This window comes from Hypanus sabinus, chromosome 13 (assembly GCF_030144855.1).
Source record: "Hypanus sabinus isolate sHypSab1 chromosome 13, sHypSab1.hap1, whole genome shotgun sequence".
Classification (NCBI taxonomy): Eukaryota; Metazoa; Chordata; class Chondrichthyes; order Myliobatiformes; family Dasyatidae; genus Hypanus; species Hypanus sabinus.
In genome coordinates, this window is record NC_082718.1 from 13430772 (window position 1) to 13453171 (window position 22400).

Here is a 22400-nt window from a genome sequence, read left to right on the forward strand (position 1 = left end):
AAACTTCAGTGCAGCCAGTTTCTGTGCGGCCTTCCTGCCCAGATGTGAAAGGCCATGAATGGAGATGAAAACGGTCTGCCTTCAGCTTGCAGGCACTATGGGGAGAAGGCAACTTATTGAGACATCACACAGCAGAGACACACCAGCTTACCCAAAATTAATGTCAGCCAGTCGCAGGCCCATGATTGCTGTTTGGTAAGCCTGGTCCAGTCAACCCCTGTGTGTATGGCCTCAACAGCTGGCTGAGAGGCAATCTGCCAAGAGGTTATTTCCCCCCTTGTTGTTTTGTTTGTACGGAGGCCAGGTTGTGTGGCTGCCAAGGCAGGCCAATGGTCTGATACTTTTGGCCATCACGTGCACAAGGGGTTTGTTTACGACAATATCTCACAGATAATCTACAGTGTTGCACTGAGACCTGATTCAGAGTTTATTAAGATCACTCACATGTCATCAAAATTAATACAATGATATCTTAAAGTTTTGCATCAATCGCACTTTCCAACAACAAGTTTGAAGAGGAATTTCTAGTTTTATCTACAACACATCTTAGCAGTTGCAGAGAAAACCAAACAATGGACCTGCTCAAGGAAGAATGTGAGTTCCACACAAACATGTTCTGCATCATTCTTGTCTCAAAAACCTGACATGTACTTCTGTTTTATCAAACTTGTTCAACTACTCTCCAATCAACAATTCACCAACTTTCCTTTAACCCTTTCTACGTACTGCAACTCTAAACCATTCACATTTTAGATCTGATAAACCACTGGCGATTTCAATGGGACACCCCTTGATAATGGAAAAAATATATCTCTGTTTTATTATTCTCTCTGCCCCTGCATGTACCTTTGATCATTCACCAACTCTGTTCACCCTCTTTCAGGCCTCCCCATCACTCCCATACCTCACCCGCTTTCTCTGTTCTTTACCCCGCTTTCTCTCCAGAGTGAAACTTGTTCTACACAGCAACTGTGCATATTTATTTGTACTTTCCCGTGTCTCCCTGTGCAAATGCTGTGTAACTTGCAATATCTCCAGCATATACATTTCACGTTTTTTTTTTCTTCTGAATAAGAGTAGCTTTTTGTCCTTTTGAACAAACTCTCCAGGAAATTGCCAATGTCTTCTTCTTGTCCCCATGATAAATGCAACAGGTTTTAGTGCTGATAAATGAATGATAATACCCACAGGACAAACATGGGTCAGGTTGCCTTCGCCTTCAAATCTGCTCCATCATGCCTCCCATCAAAAACATATCTCTGATCCTTACTACCAGTGAAGCATCTTCAATTTTCCCTTCCTCTCCAACACAGACTGGCCCGTAAAGCAGATTCCAGTGATGCAGGACTTCTCCAGCCCAGCTAAATACTGGGCAGTCCCTCTCTATCATTAGCAAATTTGATTGAAGAAGTTGTGTACAGAGCAGTCCTGTCATATACAGGGGCATTTCTTTTTAAAAAAAGAAAAGGTTTGTTTTCAGTTAGTATGTGGATTTTGTTTTCTCATACCTCGTGGGTATGCAGTATTCCTTGGACTGTTTACCATTTGTATCTAATCCCTGGATTCGCTCCGAGTTTTTATAAGACCATAAGATATAGGTGCCGAAGTAGACCATTTGGCCCATCGAGTCTGCTCCACTATTCAATCATGGACTAATCCAATTCTTCCAGTCCTCCCCACTCCCCTGTCTTCACCCAATACCTTTGATGCCCTGGCTACTCAAGAATCTATCTATCTCTGCCTTAAATACACCCAATGTCTTGACTTCCACAGCCACTCTTGGCAACAAATTCTAAAGATTTACCACCATTGACTAAAGTAATTTCTCCATATCTCTGTTTTAAATGGACATCCTTAAAACCTGAAGACGTGCCCTTTTGTCGTAGACTCCCACCCATGGGAAATAAATCTGCTATATCTAATCTAATCAGACCTTTAAGCATTCTCATATTCTATGAGATACCCCCTCATTCTCCTGAACTTCAGGGAATCCAGCCCAAGAATTTCAAGATGTTCCTCATATGATAACCCTTTCATTCCTGGAATCATTCCAATGTCACTATGTCCTTTCTAAAATAAGGAGCCTAAAACTGCACACAATCCTCCAAGTGTGGTCTCTTGAGTGACTTATAGAGTCTCAACATCACATCTCTGCTCTTATAGAATGACAACAAATCCTACAGATTTACCACCATCTGACTAAAGTAATTTCCCTGCATCTCAGCTCCAAATGGACATCCTTCAATCCTGAAGCCATGCCCTCTTGGCCTAGAATCCCCTACCATGGGAAATAACTTTGGAGACAGTCTATTCCTCTGGAAATGAATTCCAACATTGCATTTGCCTTCTTCAGCACCAACTGAACCTGAAGGTTCACCTTTAGGGTATCCTGCACAAGGACTCCCAAGTATCTTTGCATCTCTGCATTTTGAATTCTCTCTCCAACTAAATAATAGGCTGCCCGTTTATTTTTTCCATCAAAGTGCATGACCATACTCTTCCCAACAATGTAATTCATGTTCTACTTCTTTGCCTATTCCCCTAAACTATCTAAGTCTCTCTGTTTCCTCAACACTACCCGCTCCTCCACCTATCATTGTATCATTGGCAAATTTAGCCACAAATCCATTAATCCCATCGTCCATACCATTGACATATATCGTAATAATTAGCGGTTCCAACTCTGACCCCTGTGAAACCTGATTGGTAACCGGCAGCCAGCCAGAATAGGATCCCTTTATACCCGCTCTCTGCTTTCTGCCGATCAACCAATGCTAGTAATTCCATGGGCCCTTATCTTGCTAAGCAGCCTCATATGTGGCACCTTGTCAAAGGCCTTAAAAATTCTCAACAGTACATCCTTGCTTTTATATTTTAGTCCTCTTGAAATGAATGCTAGCTTTGCATTTGCCTTTCTCACCGCAGAGCCAACCTGTAAAATAACATTTGGGGAATCCTGCACAAGGATTCACAAGTCACTTTGTGTTTTTTGTATTTTCTCTGCATTTATAAAATAGTTAACTCTTTCATTTCATCTATCGAAGTGCCAAACCATACACTTCCCAAAACTATATTCCATCTGCCATTTATTTGCCCATTCACCTAATCTGTCTAAGTCCTTCTGTGGCCTCTCTGTAGCCCATGGCATTACAGAAAAGATTCTAGCAAGGGTAAATCAGTGGCTGATTGGCATGAGTCAGAGAGCAGGAATAAAGGTAGCCTTTTCTCTTTTCCTGTTGGTGTCCGTTGGGGTTCCGCAGGAGTCTGTGTTGAAACCAATTCATTTTACGCTATATGTCAAAGACATGGAATTGATGTTTTTGTTGCAAAGTTTGCAGACAATACAAAGATAAATGAAGGGGCAGGTAGTGTTGAGGAAATAGAGAGGCAACAGAAGGACTTAGATTAGGATAAAGAGCAAAAGAAGTGTCAGATTGAATACAAAGAAACTGGAGAGGATTCAAAGGTGGTTCACAAAAATGATTTCATGATTAAAGGGCATTTCATATGAAGAATGTTTGATGGCTCTGGGCCTGTATTCACTACAATTGAGAAGAATGAGGGGTAACCTCATTGATATTGAAAGAGAGCTGAAAAGCCTTGATACAGTGGATATGGAGAGGATGTTTCGTATGATGGGAGTATCAAAGACCAGAGGACACAGCCTCAGAACAGAGGGGTGTCCTTTTAGAACAGAGGCAAGAGATTTCTTTTGCCAGAATCTGTGGAATTTGTTGCCAAAAGGAGCTGTAGAGGCTAAGTCTGTGTGTATGGTTAAGGCAGAGGTTGATGGATTTGCAATTGGTCAGGGTATGAAGGGACAGGGGAAGGAAGGCAAGTGACTGGAGCTGAGAGGAAAATTTGATTGGCCATGATGAAATGGCAGAGCAGACTTGATGGGCAAATGTCCTAATTCTGCTCCTATATCTTGGCGGTCTAAATTTGATTTCATGAAAAATATTATGCAAACATAAATTTTTCTGCAGCCTTCATTTCTCAGTGTTCAGTTACAAAGCAATGTTCTACAGTCACACTTGAAGCTCACAAGACAATCGTGTGGTTTCCCAATCCTGTAATTCAAATTTTTCACTCAGTGATTGGTTGACAGAGATTTTTAGGTGGGGTTGCTGACAAATGGGTTTAACTTGAATGGTCTCCAAGATCTCAGATCTACATATATATATATATATAGGGTTGCATCAGAATTGGAAATCTAATCAACACAGACATCTTGGAAAGGGAGAGGTGGGAACCGTGGCAGGATATCCCCACTTTCACTGGGAAACCTGACACTAATGATGAATTATTTTCTTGTGTTTCAGGTTTGAGGGAAGAAACATGATGCTGGTGCGGGTTTTGGTGGTGATCGCACTGCTTGTTAGTGATGTGGCAGGTAAGGTCCATTAGTTCCAGGATCGTTATAAATATATTGCTGTGAGGAATGACTGCACAGGCACTGCGCTGGGACTGTGAGACATGGGAAATTGTGGGTATTGGGTCTGGTTGGGACGTGGAAGGAAATTGAATTGATTTGATTTGAATTGACTTTATTTCTTACACCCTTCACATACGAGGAGTAATAATCTTTGCATTATGTCTTCATTTAAAAGTATGATGTGCAATCATAGTAATTTATAATAAATAGAATAGTCAATGTAATACAGAGTATACTCAACTCAGTGAGTTCATCAGTCTGATGGTCTGGTGGTAGAAGCTGTCCTGGAGCCTGTTAGTCCCAGCTTTTATGCTGCGGTACAGCTTCCCGGATGGTAGCAGTTAGAATAGATTGTGGTTGGGATGGCTTGGGTACCCAATGATCCTACGGGCCCTTTTTACACACCTGCCCTTGTAAATGTCCTGAATCATGGGGAATTCACAACTACAGATGTGATGGGCTGTCCACACCACTCTCTGCAGAGTCCTGTGATCAAGGGAGATACAGTTCCCATACCAGGCAGTGATGCAGCCAATCAGGATGCCCCTGTAGAAATTTCTTAGGATTTGGGGGCCCATACCAAGCTTCCTCAACCGCTTGATGTGAAAGAGGCACTGTTGTGCCCTTTTCACCACACAGCTGGTGTGCACAGACCACAGGAGGCCCTCGGTGATGTGGATGCCGAGGAAGTTGAAGCTGTTTATCCTCTTAGCTCCGGATCCATTGATGTCAATAGGGGTTAGCTTGTCTCTTTTCCTCCTGTAATCCACAACCAGCTCATTTGTTTTTGTGACATTGATGGAGAGGTTGTTTCCTTGACACCACTGCGTCAGACAGATGACTTCTTCCCTATAGGCCACCTCATTATTGTTTCAGATAAGGCCAATCAATGTAGCGTCATCAGCAGATTCAATTAGCAGATTAGAGCTGTGGCTGACGATACAGTCATGGGTATATAGGGAGTAAAGGATGTGACTCAGTATGCAGCCCTAAGGGGCTCCTGTATCGAGAGTCAGAGGGTTGGAGGTGAGGGAGCCCACTCTTACAACCTGCTGGTGATCTGACAGGATGTACAGGATCCAGCTGCACAAGGCAGGGTCAAGGCTGAGACCTCTGAGTTTCTTGTCGAGCCTGGATGGAACTATAGAGCTGAATGCCGAACTGTAATCCAAGAACAGCATTCTCACATAAGCATCCCTCTTCTCCAGACGTGTAAGGATTGTATGTAGTGCAGTGGCTATTGCATCATCTGTTGATTGGGTTGAGTCGGTAGACAAATTGTAGGGGGTCTAGTTTGGGTGGTAACAAGCTGCAGATGTAATCCTTGACCAGACTCTCAAAATATTTGCCTGTTATTGAGGTGAGTGCAATAGGACGTCAGTCGTTCAGCCATGTACCCTTGGTCTTTTTTGGTACAGGGACAATGGTGGACAGTTTGAAGCAGGAGGGCATTCCACACTGGGAGAGGGAGAAATTAACAATGTCTGTAAACACACCGGCCACTTGTGTTGTGCAAATTTGAAGTACTTGCCCTGGGATGTCTTCCAGTCCCGTGGCTTTGAGACCTGTCCACTCATTGGAAACATCTGCATATCTCAGCCTCAGAGATGACCAGGATGTCCTAAACAAAATGTCTCTAGTTTAGGACATTCATCTCTAAAATACTGAGATGGAGGATGAGTCAGAGACTCTCTTATGGAGAGCAGACAGAGATTTCTCCATAGTGTCACTTCATAGGGAAACATACTTGTACGCATGATGGTGAGAATGAAGACAATAGTGAGGATGTCCACAGAGCTGGCAAAGGTTGTAGTTGTGCCTGATTTGATAACTTAACTGACACACAACATCTCTTCAAAATATCAAAAATTTTGCAGAATATAGCATTGAGACAGGCAGGTGACAGAGATGAGTGGAGGAAGCACTTTGGGTTGAGTGATCATGATTTCATTAGTTTCAAGACATTATGATGAAGAATAGGACTGGTCCTCAGGTGAATTTCTAACCTAGATGAAGGTCAATTCCGATGGATCTACCAGGTGTAGATTGGAATAGATTGTTTTCCAGCAAACAGATGCTAGGAAAGTGGGACTCCTTCTGAAGTGAAATATTGCATGTACATGCAAACACGAGGAAATCTGCAGATGCTGGAAATTCAAGCAACACACACAAAATGCTGGTGGAACGCAGCAGGCCAGGCAGCATCTATAGGAAGAAGGACAGTCGACGTTTCAGGCCGAGACCCTTCGTCAGGACTAAACAGAAAGAAAAGATAGTAAGAGATTTGAAAGTAGGAGGGGAAGGGGAAATCTGAGATGATAGGGGAAGACAGGAGGGGAAGGGGTGAAGCTAAGAGCTGGAAAGGTGATTGGCAAATGGGAGACAGAGCTGGAGAAGGGAAATGATCATAGGACAGGAGACCTAGGAAGAAAGAAAGGGGGAGGGGAGCACCAGAAGGAGATGGAGAACAGGCAAAGAGTGATCCTGAGAGAGGCAGAGAGAGAAACAAAAGAAGGGGGGGGAGGTGGAATGAATAATTAAATAAGGGATGAGGTGAGAAGTGGAGGAGGGGCATTAACAGAAGTTAGAGAAATCAATGTTCATGTCATCAGATTGGAGGCTACCCAGATGGAATATAAGGTGTTAAGGTATTAAGGACTCCCTTGTCCATTCATCCCCCCCATCCCACCAATCTCCCTCCTTGCACATACCCTTGTAAGCAAAACCAGTGCCACACCTGCCCATTCACTTCCTCCCTCATCACCGTTCAGGGCTCAAGACAGTCCTTCTATGTCAGGTGACACTTAACCTGTGAGTCAGCAGATGTGGTATACTGCCTCTGGTGCTCCCGGTACAGCCTTTTATATATTGGTGAGACACAGACTGGGAGACCGTTTTGCTGAACACCTACGCTCAGTCCACCAGAGAAAGCAGGATCTCCCAGTGGCCACACATTTTAATTCCACGTCCCATTCCCATTTTGATATGTCTATCCATGGCCTTCTCTACTGTCAAGATGAAGCCACACTCAGATTGGTGGAACAATACGTTATCAAAAATTCACTAAAAAGTCAACAGATTGGACAACAAAAAAGCCATTGTCAACCATATCCATGCCAGCCACCAAGTACAATCGATGTCATCTCCTTCACCAGTACTTGGCCTGCAACCATCCATCATGCCATTATGATTCAACTGCTTCTTCAATGTTTCTAAGTGCTGTGAGAGTACCTAACTCTCCCACTGTCTCAGGAAATGCATCCAAGATTGCAAATATACTTCTGGTGAAAAAAATATTCAGATGCCCTCTGAATCTCTTCCACCTCACCTTAAATCATGTCCTCTGGTTTTAGATGTCTCTGTACTGAGGAAGAGTTTCTCATATCCACGGATTCCATGCCCCTCTTTATATTGTGGATCTCGATCACATCTTCATTCAGGCTCCTCTACTCCAGGGAAGCAAACCAAGTCTATCCAGTCTCTTCTCATGTCTGAAACACTCCATCTCAGACAATCTCCTGGTGAATCTCCTGTGTACCCTCTCCTGAGCTCCAGGTGTGAACAGAACAAAATGTTTCATAAAGCTGTTTCTCTTGGATCTTCTTCAATCATCCACATGGGATTTTCTCAAACACTATTAAAATTGATGTTTGCCATATCAAACTTCCTATCCTCACTGACACTTGATGAGAGCTCTAAAAACTTAATTCCTCATCAGATACAACCATCTCTTAACAAAATGTTTCATTCTTGAATAGCCTGCCAATCTCTAAATTTCAATTGGTCCCATTCTTCATAATTGCTTATAAACATTTCCCACCACCAGTGTCAGACTGTGATCTGTAGTTGCCCAATAAACCACTGTCCCTATTACAAAGATTGTGTCCCTCCAGAAACCCTTCAGTTCTCTGGCACCATGATGTAGACAAAGTGCATTGGCCAACTTCTGCAGATTCACAGAGTTTCTGGTGTTGTGACTATTTGGAATTGATGTTTTAATAATCCCCTGTAATTATTCCATTAACACTCAACACCTGTTTAATTGAAAGGGAACAACAATACCTTGGAAGTGGAGGAGCGACTGTACAATCCTCATCATCTAACTCAAGGACATTGTGATGAAAATTGGTTTTATTTTCCTCCTTTAAACACCTGTAATCGGTTTTTCCGTGACCAAAAGACATGGAAGGAAGCTGAGGTAAGTCATTGAAACCCAGCGATTGCTCTGGGAGTTCTGGAAAATGTTGGTCTCTGCTTGTTCATTCCCATGAACTCACAGTACAGCCTCTGATTGAATTCTCCATGATGGGTCCTTGTGTTACAAGGTGCACTTCCCTGCAGCTGTGGGCTCCGTTTCCTATCAGTCAGGTCAATGTGTGAATTTTTTTTTAATAAACCATAAGCCATGGAGTAGAATTAAGCCGTTCCATCATGGCTGACTTATTATCCCTCTCAACCCCATTCTTCTGCCTTCTCCTTGTAACATTTGATAACCTGATTAATCAAAAAATTATCAACTTTTAGCTTAAATATACCCAATGACTTTGCCCGCATGGTTGTCTGAATTCCAGAAATTCACCACCCTCCTGATAAAGAAATTTTCTCTCATCTGTTTTCCAAATGGTTATCCCACAGTTCTGAAGCTGTGCCCTCTGGTCCTCAACTCGTCCACTATAGGATACATCTTCATTACTTCCATTGTATTTTGGCCTTTCAATATGTGATAGGTTTCAAAGAGATCCCCCCTGATTCTTCTAAACTCTAATTACTAAAGCACACAAAATCAATCACTCCTCATGTGTTACTCTGTATTTCCTGACATCATTCCCATGAACCTCCTCTGGACATTCTCCAATGCCAGTGCAGATTTTTTAAGATAAGGGGATCAAAACTATTCACAATACTCCTAGTGCAGTCTGACCAATGCCTTATAAAGGCTCAGCATTTCATCCTTGTTTTCATATTTTTTGTACTGCTTGTTTTCACATAACTATTTAATAGACATGTGTATACTTCAAGTACTGTTGCCATAAGGGTAACAAATTCCACAACAAATGCCAGTGATATTAAATCTGATTTTGATTCCATTCTCGTTCTCTTGAAACGAAAGCTAATTTTGCATTTCCTTTCTTTGCCACCGACTCAGCTTGCAAGTTAACCTTTAGGGAATCCAGCACGAATCCCTTTGAACCTCTGATTTTGAATTTTCTCCCCAGCATTGTCTATCCTGCCAGTTTTTTGCTCAAAGAATTCCAACAGATTTGTCAGACAATATTTCCTCTTTAGAAAACTATACTAACTTTGGCCCATTTTATCATGTGCCTTCAGGTATCCCAAAGGCTCATCGTTAATGACAGATTCCAATATCCTTCCAACCACTGTTCAGGCTAACTGTCTCCTGTATGAGTTCTTCAGCTAAACATTCATGTGCCAGATCTTCCCATTCTTAATCCCTCAATTGCATGTGTCACAGGCAGCAATCCAGAGATCATATCTCCAGAGGGTTTCTGCTTTTCAGTTTCCTGCCTAACCCCCTATATTCTCCATTCAGAGTCTCCTCCCTTTTCCTACCTCTGTCTTTGCTACCAATATGTAGCACAACTTCCAGTTGTTCATCATCCCCCTATAGAATGCCGTAACCCCATCCAAGACTTCTATGGCCCTGGCACCTAAAGTGTAACATACCATCTGGGTGTCTATTTCACATCCATATAACAATTACAGCATGGAAACAGGCCATCTCGGCCCTTCTAGTCCATGCCGAACGCTTACTCTCACCTAGTCCCACTGACCCGCACTCAGCCCATAACCCTCCATTCCTTTCCTGTCCATATACATATCCAATTTTACTTTAAAAGACAATACAGAACCTGCCTCTACTACTTCTTCTGGAAGCTCGTTCCACACAGCTACCACTCTCTGATTAACGAAATTCCCCCTCGTGTTACCCTTAAATTTTTGCCCCCTAACTCTCAACTCATGTCCTCTTGTTTGAATCTCCCATAATCTCAATGGAAAAAGCCTATCCATGTCAACTCTATCTATCCCGCTCATAGTTTTAAATACCTCTATCAAGTCACCACTCAACCTCTTACGCTCCAGAGAATAAAGACCTAACTTGTTCAACCTTTCCCTGTAACTTAGGTGCTGAAACCCAGGTAACATTCTAGTAAATCTTCTCTGTGCTCTCTCTATTTTGTTGACATCTTTCCTATAATTTGGTGACCAGAACTGTACACAATATTCCAAATTCAGCCTTACCAATGCCTTGTACAATTTCAACATTACATTCCAACTCCGATACTCAATGCTCTGATTTATAAAGGCCAGCATACCAAAAGCTTTCTTCACCACCCTATCCACATGAGTTTCCACCTTCTGGGAACTATGTACCATTATTCCTAGATCACTCTGTTCTACTTTATTCTTCAATGCTTTACCATTTACCATATATGTCCTATTTGGATTACTCCTACCAAAATGTAGCACCTCACACTTATCAGCATTAAACTCCATCTGCCATCTTTCATCCCACTCTTCTAACTGGCCTATATCTCTCTGCAAGCTTTGAAAACCTACTTCATTATCCACAACGCCACCTAACTTAGTATCATCTGCATACTTACTAATCCAATTTACCACCCCATCATCCAGATCATTAATCTATGTGACAAACAACATTGGACCCAGTACAGATCCCTGATGCACACCACTAGTCACCGGCCTCCAACCTGACAAAACAATTATCCACCACTACTCTCTGGCATCTCCCATCCAGCCACTATTGAATCCATTTTACTACTTCAATATTAAAACCTAATGATTGAACCTTCCTACTAACCTTCCGTGCGGAACCTTGTCAAGGCATTAATGAAGTCCATATAGCCAACATCCACTGCTTTACCCTCATCAGCTTTCCTCGTAAGCTCTTCAAAAAGTTCAATAAGATTTGTCAAACATGACATTCCATGCACAAATCCAAGTTGCCTGTTCCTAATTCGACCCTGTCTATCCAGATAATTATATACACCATCTCTAAGAATACTTCCATTAATTTACCCACCACTGACGTCAAACTGACAGGCCTATAATTGCTAGGTTTACTCTTAGAACCCTTTTTAAACAATGGAACCACATGAACAATACGCCAATCCTTCGGCACCATCCCCGTTTCTAATGACATTTGAAATATTTATGTCAGAGCACCTGCTATTTCTACACTAACCTCCCTCAAGTTCCTAGGGAACTGTCAGGTCCCGGAGATTTATCCACTTTTATATTCCTTAAAAGCGCCAGTACTTCCTCCTCTTTAATCCCCATAGTTTCCATAACTTCCCTACTTTTTTCCCTTACCTTACACAATTCAATATCTTTCTCTTTAGTGAATACCAAACAAATGAAATTGTTCAAAATCTCCCCCATCTCTTTCGGCTCTACACATAGCTGTCCACTCTGATTCTCTAAGGGACCAATTTTATCCCTCACTATCCTTTTACTGTTAATATAACTGTAGAAACCCTTCCGATTTATTTTCAACTTACTTGCCAAAGCAACATTGTATCTTCTTTTAGCTTTTTTAATTTCTTTCTTAAGATTCTTTTTACATTCTTTATATTCCTCGAGCACCTCATTTACTCCATGCTGCCTATATTTATTATAGATCTCCCTCTTTTTCCGAACCAAGTTTCCAATATCCCTTAAAAACCATGGCTCTCTCAAACTTTTAACCTTTCCTTTCAACCTAACAGGAACATAAAGATTCTGTGCCCTCAAAATTTCACCTTTAAATGACCACCATTTCTCTATTACATCCTTCCCATAAAACAAATTGTCCCAATCCACTCCTTCTAAATCCTTTCTCATCTCCTCAAAGTTAGCTTTTCTCCAATCAAAAATCTCAATCCTGGGTCCAGTCCTATCCTTCTCCATAATTATATTGAAACTACTGGCATTGTGATCACTGGACCTGATGTGCTCCCCAACACATACCTCTGTTACCTGACCTATTCCATTCCCTAACAGAAGATCCAACACTGCCCCTTCTCTAGTTGGTACCTCTATGTATTGCTGCAAAAACTATCCTGCACACATTTTACAAACTCCAAACAATCCATCCCTTTTACTGTATGGGCTTCCCATTCTATGTGTGGAAAATTAAAATCTCCCACAACCACAACCTTACGCTTACTACAAATACTTGCTATCTCTTTGCAAATTTGCTCCTCCAATTCTCGCTCCCCATTAGGTGGTCTATAATGCACCTGTATAAGTGTTACTACACCTTTCCCATTCCTCATTTCCACCCAGATAGGCTCCCTAGACGAGCCCTCTAATCTATCCTGCCAGAGCACCGCTGTAATATTTTCTCCGACAAGCAATGCATCACCTCCCCCCTCTTGTCCCTCCGATTCTATCACACCTGAAACAACAAAATCCAGGAATATTTAGTTGCCAATCACACCCCTCCTGCAACCATCTTTCACTAATAGCTACAACATCATATTTCTAGGTATCAATCCATGCTCTAAGCTCATCCACCTTTCTTACAATGCTCTTACATTAAAATAAATGCATTCAAGAAATTCTCCACCTCTTCCTCTCTGTTTATCTCTAACAGTACAAAGAGCTTTACTGTCTTCTTTTTCTTCCTTCTCCCATACATCTGTTCCTACTCTCTGGTTCCCCTCCCCCCTCATATCTAGTTTAAATCCACTGGAGCCTCTCTAGCAAACCTACCTGTAAGAATGCTTGTCCCCCTCCAGTTCAGACGTAAACCGTCCTGCCGGAACAGGTCCCACCTTCCCTGGAAAACTGCCCAATTATCTATAAATCTGAAGCCTTCCTTCCTGCACCATGTCTTCAGCCACATGTTGATCTGCACTATCTTACTATTTCTAAACCCACATGCACGTGGCACTGGTAGCAATCCTGAGATTGCTATCCTGGAGCTCCTGTCTAACTTGGATCCTAGTTCCCTAAACTCACCTTTCAGGACCTCCTCACTCTTCCTACCCATGTCATTGGTTCCTACATGGACTACGACAACCGGCTGCTCACCCTCCCTCTTGAGAATATTGAGAACTCGATCCGAGATATTGCAGAGCCCGGCACCAGGGAGGCACAGACCAATCGGGATTCTCGATCTCTTCCACAGAACCTCCTATCTGTCCCCGTAACTATCGAATCCCCTATCACTACGGCTCTCCTCTTTTCCCTCCTTCCCTTCTGAGCTGAGGGTCCAGTCTCGGTGCCAGAGATGCAACCACTTCAACTTGTCCCTGGTAAGTCATCCCTACCAACATTGTCCAAAATGGTATACTTATTGTTGATGGGAACGGCCACAGGGATGCTCTGCTCTTCCCATCTATTCCCCTTCCCTCTTCTGACAGTCACCCAACTACCTGTCTCCTGACTCCTAGGGGTGACTACCTCCCTGAAACTCCTGTCTATTTCTGCCTCTGCCTCTCGAATGATCAGAAGTTCATCCAGCTCCAGCTCCAGTTCCCTAACACGGTTTTTCAGGGACTGCAGCTGGATGCACCTTTTGTAGGTGTAGACATCAGGGACAGCAGTGCTCGCCCTGACTTCCCACATACTGCAAACGGAGCACTCAACTGCCCTAACTGCTGCCTCCATTACCTACTCCTAATCTAATTAGAGTCATTAAAGGAGCTTACCCGGCCTTACCTCACCTGGAATGAAGCACGTACTCAGCCTCTGCTCGCTATTTAAATTCTCCCGCTGCCTCACAGGATCCACAGGATCATCTTTCTGCTCCCCTAACATGGAATACCCTATCTCTACTCACTATCACTATTCCCCTTCATCCCTCGTCATTTCTGAGCCACAGAGCCAGACTCAGTACCAGAGACCTGATTGTTGCCATTTCCACCTGATAGGTTGTCCCCCTCACAAGAGAAACCAAATCAGTCTACTTACTATTGAGGGGAACGGCCACAGGAGAATTTAGGAGAAACTCCACAACCAGCAGTTAAGACAGAGCTGGTTTTTACACCAAAACTTTGAAGAAAAACAAGTCTGTTTAAGGAAATTTCCAACATAAGGTCAAATGATTTACTGAAGGCTCAGTGTGAGGACTAAAGATAATGATACACTTTTATTTATAGGAGTTCTGCAATCAGCTCCCACATTATGGAAATCTGGCAACTGTGACCTCAAACATACACAACATATTCATTGCTAACGTGATCCGTGCTGTGGATGCAAACAGCCCTACGGCATGGATTGGCCTGAACGACATATGGAAGGTGAAGTTTATGATGACATGTTACATTGCCACCACAGACAGAATTACACCGTCCATCCTGCAGAGTAACAGGGGTTTGACAGCATGGGGGTTACATAACTGGGTGTATCCTAATGATTCAGGGACACGAATCAGCTGGGAAATTTGGAAATAAAATGCAATAAATCAATAGTAAACATTTCTATCAGAAATGGTGACAATGGAACTACCAGACAGTTGTAAAAACTCATCCGGTTCACTGTTGTTCTTCAGGGTGAGGAATCTACCATCCTTCCCCAGTCTGGCCTCACTGTGACTCCAGAGATCCATCAATGTGTGACTCTTACCTGCCCTCTGAAATGGTCAGAGGATGATCAGGGAAGGACAATAAATGTTGCTCTGACCAGAGTCACCACGTCCTGTGTACAAATAGATTCCATATGTTTATGTCCCTGTTTATCTCCACATGAGCCTCCTCTCTCCCTCCTTCATCCGATACGATCAGTTTGACTTTCCTTTCTCCATCATGAGTACCTCTGTCTTTTCTCCACCGATCAGTGACCCCAGTGAGTCACATCTGAAACAGTCTGGAGAAAAAGGTTTCTCTCAAGGAGCCTGTTGGATTGGTGAGTGACTCTCCTGTGTTTATGGTCCAGCACCACAAGTGGAAACATTTCTCTATGTTAGCCCTGTTGAATCTGCACAGTTTGAAGGAGGAAACCAGTGAGATTCTCGTCCACTCCACACACAATCATCTGGTTGTACCATCCAAATGTTACTTGTAGCTGTGGCTCTGCTGTTAGATCAGTTACCGAGAGATAAGGAGAGAGAGGGGGATAGAGAGACAGAGAGAGACAAAGAGAGAGAGAGAGAGAGAGAGAGAGAGAGAGAGAGAGAGAGAGAGGAAGTGACACAGAGTGATAGAGAGAGAGAGAGAGAGAGAGAGAGAGAGAGAGGGAGAAAAACAGAGAGAGAGGGGGAGAGTGTCAGTCAGAGAAAGAGAGAGAGTGTGAGTGGGAGAGTGACAGAGAAAGAGAGGGAGAGTGAGAGAGACAGAGGGAGTCAGAGAGAGAAGGAGACAGAGAGTGACAGAGAGACAGAGTGAAAGAGAGAGAGAGTGATACCCTCAGTCAATGAGGTATAATGGCTCAAGTATGTTCTACCTTTATTTATCTGTATCCATTCATGTGCTGTCTTTGTAAGTTCTTGTCATTTGTCCCTCTGGTGTTTATGAGATCAGTCTGTGTACTCGTGCTCAATTACTCTTTGTCTGAGTTGTCATTATTCTTTCTCCTTGATTGTTACTCTCAGATCCAGTTTCGTTTTTTCCCAGGATTCTGTTACTTCCATGAGATTTCCCCCACCCTAACAGTCCGTCATTTAAAATCTCATTCACTGCCCTGTTTGTCCTGTCTGCTCGTATTCTGGTCTCACTCTGACTCAGGTCCAGCTCCTCCCTGTACCATTAAGTGACAGGTTACTCTGCATTCCCACAGGAATAATCATTGATTTATATCCCACAGGAAGGGCCTTTCACATGGAGTGATGGAACTTCCTACACTTACAGATGCTGGGCTGGCCATCAGCCTGATAATCACCAAGGCAATGAAGACTGTGTGCACATTCTTTCTGGAAGTAAGTGTAACAGTGAGAGAAATGTTATTTCCATTTCAGACACAGTATTGAAGAGGCCTGTGGAATGAACCGGCCCCATGCTCAGCAGAACTGGGCTCATTGCCCAGCAGTTAGAGGAGGATAAATGGGATGTAATGCAGGGACAGGGGAACAGTCCGTGTATGAAGATGAAATAAAACAGACAATACTGGGTATTGTCTGAGTATATTTACTGAGTATTTCCAGAATTATTTTCACATTTTCAGCATTTACAACGTTATGCTTGTGAACTAACAGTTCAATGTTTTGTTCCTGTTTTCTGCTTCAAGGTTCTAGAACTTGGAATGATTTGCCCTGTGGAGTTAGGATTGGTTTTGTTTGTGCCTTCAAACTTCACTGTACTTAGAAGACTCCAGTGGTTTCCAGCGGAGGATTCAGTGCCTGATGTCTTTGTAGCTGCTCTCACTGTCTGTGGTGACTGTACTCATTTAGCTTCTCAGCCAATAATAAACAGAATTGCATCCTGAGCTGCGTGTTGTTGTTCTGTGAGTCCATTTTCCAGCAGCCTTCTTGACCCACTTACAACACGCTGGAGGAACTCAGCAGGTCGTGCAGCATCTGTGGAAATGTCCTGATGAAGTGTCTCAGCCCGAAACGTTGACTGCTCATTTCCACAGATGCTGTCCGACCTGCTGAGTTCCCCCAGCATGTTGTACGTGTTGCTTTGTGTTCCTGTCCCACTGTTGCCTCGTCCCCACCTCTACACTTAGTGCTGCACTGAGGAGAAGGCAGCATAGACTCTGCAAAATTAACTCTTTCCCTTTGCCCACACTTGGTGTGTTGGGTCCAGACCACCTCATGTGGAAGTGAAATAAGGATCTGAGGAGGACACAGAGGGGATTTACTGGAATAGTTGCAGGGAGTGAGATTTTACAACACATTGACTGGGCTGCAGAAGATGAAATGGGCCCATAAATATCTTTGCACAATTGCATGAAAACCTCTGTTGTCTGTTTAAAATTCAACTCAACCGTTTGTCAATTTTGCAAACACTTCCTGGTCTTTGACATTTGTCTAGATACAGTATAATCTGATAGAACACAAACCTTGTCCAAGTGTCTCATCAATCTGATGACAGATGACATCAGAGAGGTGAGGAATTGACTAAACTGATAATGAGAGTGAGAGCGACGGTGGGAATAACTCAACGTTATACCCTCTAGCCCATTTGATTCCTATTTAGTTGCTGAACTGATAGTCAGCCCCTTAAAGTCAGTTAGCAAACTACATGCCACTGTGTTCTACATGCTTACACAAGGTCAAGTTTATTGTCATATGCATAAGTACGGTGAATTACAGATACAATGAAAAACTTGCAGCAGCATCACAGGGATGTAGATTCATACAACACACAGAACATATATTATTCATAACTCATGTGTAAATTACAAATAAAGCAAACCTTAATTGTACAAGAGGGTGAAGAAATTGGCTGCGGAAAACAAGATATTAGTGAATCAATCACAATTAGAAACAGGTCCATGGTGATTCAAGCGATGGTCCATAGTGTCCCTGATGCACTATCAATAACTCTAGGAGACTGGAAGTAGAGTAAATAATGATAAGCTTTTACTAACAGCGAAACGGATCATGACCATGTTGAATGACTGTCAGAGGAGCAGTGCCTCAATCACCTTTATACAGGGGTCTGTGGGAGGAGCCACAGGAGCAGTCAGCAAAGGGGCATGTCCAGACAGATATACATGGTTTACCACATTCACCCATCCTTTTTAAAAGAGAGTCCTCACGGGGCGAAGTGACTGACAAGTATATTTACAGGTTAAGTCTATCAGGCAGTTGAGTCCGTTGCTGCGATTTACGTAGCACCAGTGGTGATTGCACCGGTGATGGTGGTTGTGCTGGCTCCGGCCTGACTTGAGGTGCCAGCCCGTTAGGCATCAGTAACCCCTCGTGCATGTGCGTGGCGCCTGGCATGGGAGTGTCATGAGGTGTCTCTGTAGGGCTTGGCATGCATGGTGTCTCGTGGGTATACAGCTCGGTGGGTACGGGGTTCATAGTCACCGTGGAGTGTTCGGGGTAGGGGTCTGGTGCTCCTGCAGGCACCAGGTCGTGGATGGAGACCGTGTCCTCCCGCCCATCAGGTAAGACCACGTAGGCATACTGGGGGTTCGCATGAAGTAGGTGAACCCTCTCGACCATCGGGGAGTATTTACTGCTCCTTGCATGTTTCCGAAGCAGCACTGGCACTGGGGACGTCAGCCAAGCCGGTAGGGTGGTCCCAGTGGCAGACTTCCTGGGAAAAGAAAAGAGTCGCTCATGAAGGGTGGCATTGGTGGATGTGCATAACGGGGAGCGGATGGAGTGGAGTGCCTCGGAGAGGACCTCCTGCCAGCGAGAGACCAGCAGTCACTTTGACAAGGGCTAAGAGTGTGGCCTTCCACACAGTGGCATTCTCCCTCTCCACCTGTCCATTCCCCCGGGGATTATAGCTCGTGGTCTTACAGTAGCAAGCAGTTACTGGCACAGCTCATCACTCATAAACGAGGACCCTCTGTCACTGTGGATATAGCAGGGATATCCGAACAGAGTGAAAAACTTGCACAGGGCCTATATGACGGACCGGCAGCGGTATCGGGGCTGGGGATGGTGAAGGGGAACCGTGAGTACTTGCTGATTATGTTAAGAAAGTACACATTGCAGTCAGTGGAGGAAAGGGGGCCCTTAAAGTCAACACTCAATCGCTCAAAGGGGTGGGTGGCCCTGATTAGTTGTGCCTTTTCGGGTCGGTAGAAGTGCGGTTTGCACTCTGCGCAGACTTCACAGTCCCTGGTCATCGTCCTGATCTCCTCAAGGGAGTAAGGCAGGTACAGGGCTTTCATGAAGTGGAAAAACCGGATGACCCTCGGGTGGCAAAGATCTGCATGTAGAGCGTATAGCCGGTCCATCTGCGCGCTGGCACGTGTACCCCGGGATAGGGCATCGGAGAGCTCATTGAGCTTTCCAGGCCGGTACAGGATGTCATAGTTGTAGGTGGAGAGTTTGATTCTCCATCTCAAAATTTTATCATTTTTGATTTTGCCCCGCTGTTGGTTGTTAAACGTGAATGCAATTGAGTGCTGGTTGGTCAGCAGGGTGAATTTTTGCCGGCGAGATAGTGCCTCCGGTGCCTAATAGCTTCTTTCTCCATTGCGGAGAGCTGAATTTCAGGGCCTTGACGGGTATGGGAGAATAACGCCACCGGTCTTCCTGCCTGATTGTGGGTAGCAGCCAGCGCGAAGTCGGAGGCGTCACTCTCTACTTGGACGGGAATGGTCTCATCCACTGCATGCATTGTTGCTTCGGCGGTGACCCCTGTAATGCAGCTGAAGGCCGCGTGGGCCTCAGCTGAGAGGGGAAATGTGGTGGACTAGACCAGGGGGTGGATCTTGTCTGTGTAGTGAGGGACCCATTGGGCGTAATAGGAAAAGAAGCCCAGGCATCTTTTGAGGGCTCTGAGGGTGTTGGGAAGAGGGATTTCCAACAGGGGGTGCATACAGTCGGGTTCAGGGCCAATGACTCCCTTCTCCACGACATACCCAAGGATAGAAAGTCGGGGGGTTCCAAACACACATTTGTCCCAGTTATAGGTAAGGTGAAAAGCTTTGGACGCTTGGAAAAATTTTTGGAGGTTGTTGTTGTGATCCTGCTGGTTGTGACTGCAGTTGGTGATGTTATCCAGATATGGGAACGTGGCCTTCAGTTGGCACTGATCCACCATCCGGTCCATTTCCCTCTCGAAGACAGATACCCCGTTAGTGACACCGAAGGGGAAGCGCAGGAAATGATAAAGCCTGCCGTCTGCCTCAAAGGCAGTGTAGGGGCGGTCCTCCGGGCGGATGGGGAGCTGATGGTAAGCGGATTTTAGGTCTATGGTCGAGTACACATTGTACTGAGCTATATGATTGACCATATCTGCGATGTGGGGTAGAGGGTACGCATCAAGCTGCGTGAACCTATTGATGGTCTGGCTATAGTCCACGACCATCCTATTTTTCTCCCCATTCCGAACAACGACCACCTGGGCCCTCCAAAGACTTGTGTTTGGCTCAATGATCCCCTCCTTGAGCAGCCGCTGCACCTCCTACTTAATGAAGGCCCTGTCCCCCGCGCTGTACCTACTGCTTTTAGTTGCCACAGGTTTACAGTCAGGGGTCAGGTTGACGAACAGCGGTGGGGGAGGGATCTTGAGGGTGGAGAGGCCGCAAGTGGTGTCCGTAGTGCGGCTGTTGTCATGGCGTTGGGTGGGATGGGCGTGTGTGTATGGTCAGTAGCAGGGTATGTGATGAAGTCCTAAAGAACCGGGGATTTCTGACAGTGATTGGTGGGAGGGGCCCATCATACTCCATTGTCACGCTTTTCAGGTGGCTCTGGAAGTCGAGCCCCAATAGCGCAGGGGCACACAGTTGAGGCATGTCAGTAATGTAAAGTCTCAATATTCTGTGCCCTGCACCACCAGTGTTGCTGCACAATCCCCCCGGATGTCTGTAGTATGCGACCCAGAAGCTGTGGCGAACCTCGGGCTTACAGGCCATGTCACGAGTCTGCAGCATTGCACCGTGTCCGGGTGGATAAAACTCTCTGTGCTGCCCGTGTCAAACAGGCAGCTTGTCCTGTGCCCCTCCACCAGGATGTCCATCATTGACCTTGCAAGCTGGTGGGGAGTGCTTTGGTCGAGTGTTACAGAAGCCAGAGTTGAATCGCCGTCTTGGTCCAGCACGGGGGGGTGCCTGGTAAGCACCCGTGGGTCGTAGTCAGTGCGAGGTGATGGCCTCGCACGTGACGGCGGGCAGCGAAAATGACGGCCCCCATGCCTCGCGCGTGGCACTGCTCGACCCCACTCGCGGTTTCTTACAGGCCTTGGTGAAGTGGCCCTTCTTTCCGCAACTGGAGCAGGTAGCTTCTCGGGCCAGGCAGAATTTTCTGGGGTGCTTCTAGAGTCTGCAGAAGTAACACTTCGCTGACTTGCGACTGGCAGCAGCCATGGTCGATTCGCTGGTGGGTTGCGGAGTCTGCGGCGTCTACGAGGCCTTCGGGAGATCACGTGCCTAGAGAGTATCAGAGTTACGCAGAGCGGCTTCCAGCGTGTTGGCCAGCTCAATTGCCCAATGTAAAGTAAGATCGGCGTGTTGCAGCAGCCGCTGGTGCACGTACACTGACCTGATCCCTGCGACGAAGGCGTCTCTTACCAGGAGGTCTGCATGCTGTTCGGCCGTCAGCCCCCAGCAATATCAGGCCGGCATGAGTGTCTGTAGGGCCTGGACAAACTCAGCACTCGACTCTCCTGCCCGCTGCTGCCGTGTCGCTAAGCGATGCTTTGCGTAGACAGTGTTTACCGGCCGCTGGTATTGTCTTTTGAGGATGTCCATCACGCCCTGGTAGCTCGGCTGGTCTCTGATCAGCGAGTAGACCCGTGGACTGACCCTGGAGTGAAGAACTCTGTGCTTCATGTCAGACTCGATCACTTGAATTTCCTCCAGGTATGATTCGAAGCACGCAAGCCAGAGTTCGAAAGCGTTGTCAGCCTCAGGTGTTCATGGGTTGATATCCAAATCCAATCTATCGGCTCTTAAAATGCATTCCATGTTTTAAAATCGCTGTTAATAAAATTGATGCACTATCAATAACTCTAGGAGACTGGAAGTAGAGTAAATAACGATAGGCATTTACTAACAGTGAAACGGAGCACAACCATGTTGAATGACTGTCGGAGGAGCAGTGCCTCAATCACTTTTATACAGGGGTCTGTGGGAGGAGCCACAGGAGCAGTCAGCAGAGGGGCATGTCCAGACAGATATACATGGTTTACCACAGTCCCAGTGCTGAGCTCGTATTAGGGAAGTGGAGTCTAGTTCAAGACTCTGATGGTTGTAGGACAGTCACTCTTCCTGAACCTGGTGATGTGGCATTTCAGACTTTTACATCTCCTGCTTGACTTTACCAGCAAGCAGAGGGGATGGTCCAGATGGTGAGGATATTTAAGGATAGATGCTGCTTTCCTGAAGCTGTGCCTCATGTAGATGCTCTTGATGATAAGGACAGCCATGT

General features: G+C 45.0%; 1 protein-coding gene across 1 annotated transcript; it reads left to right on the plus strand.

The window, feature by feature from the left end:
* The first annotated feature begins 510 nt into the window (after window positions 1-510).
* LOC132403453 (echinoidin-like) lies at window positions 511-16753 on the plus strand. The gene is made up of 6 exons (XM_059986857.1): window positions 511-594; window positions 4323-4393; window positions 8485-8633; window positions 14563-14703; window positions 16205-16316; window positions 16625-16753. Coding segments are annotated over exons 1-6 (552 nt in total). The 5' UTR covers window positions 511-592; the 3' UTR covers window positions 16702-16753.
* The last annotated feature ends 5647 nt before the right edge of the window (window positions 16754-22400 follow it).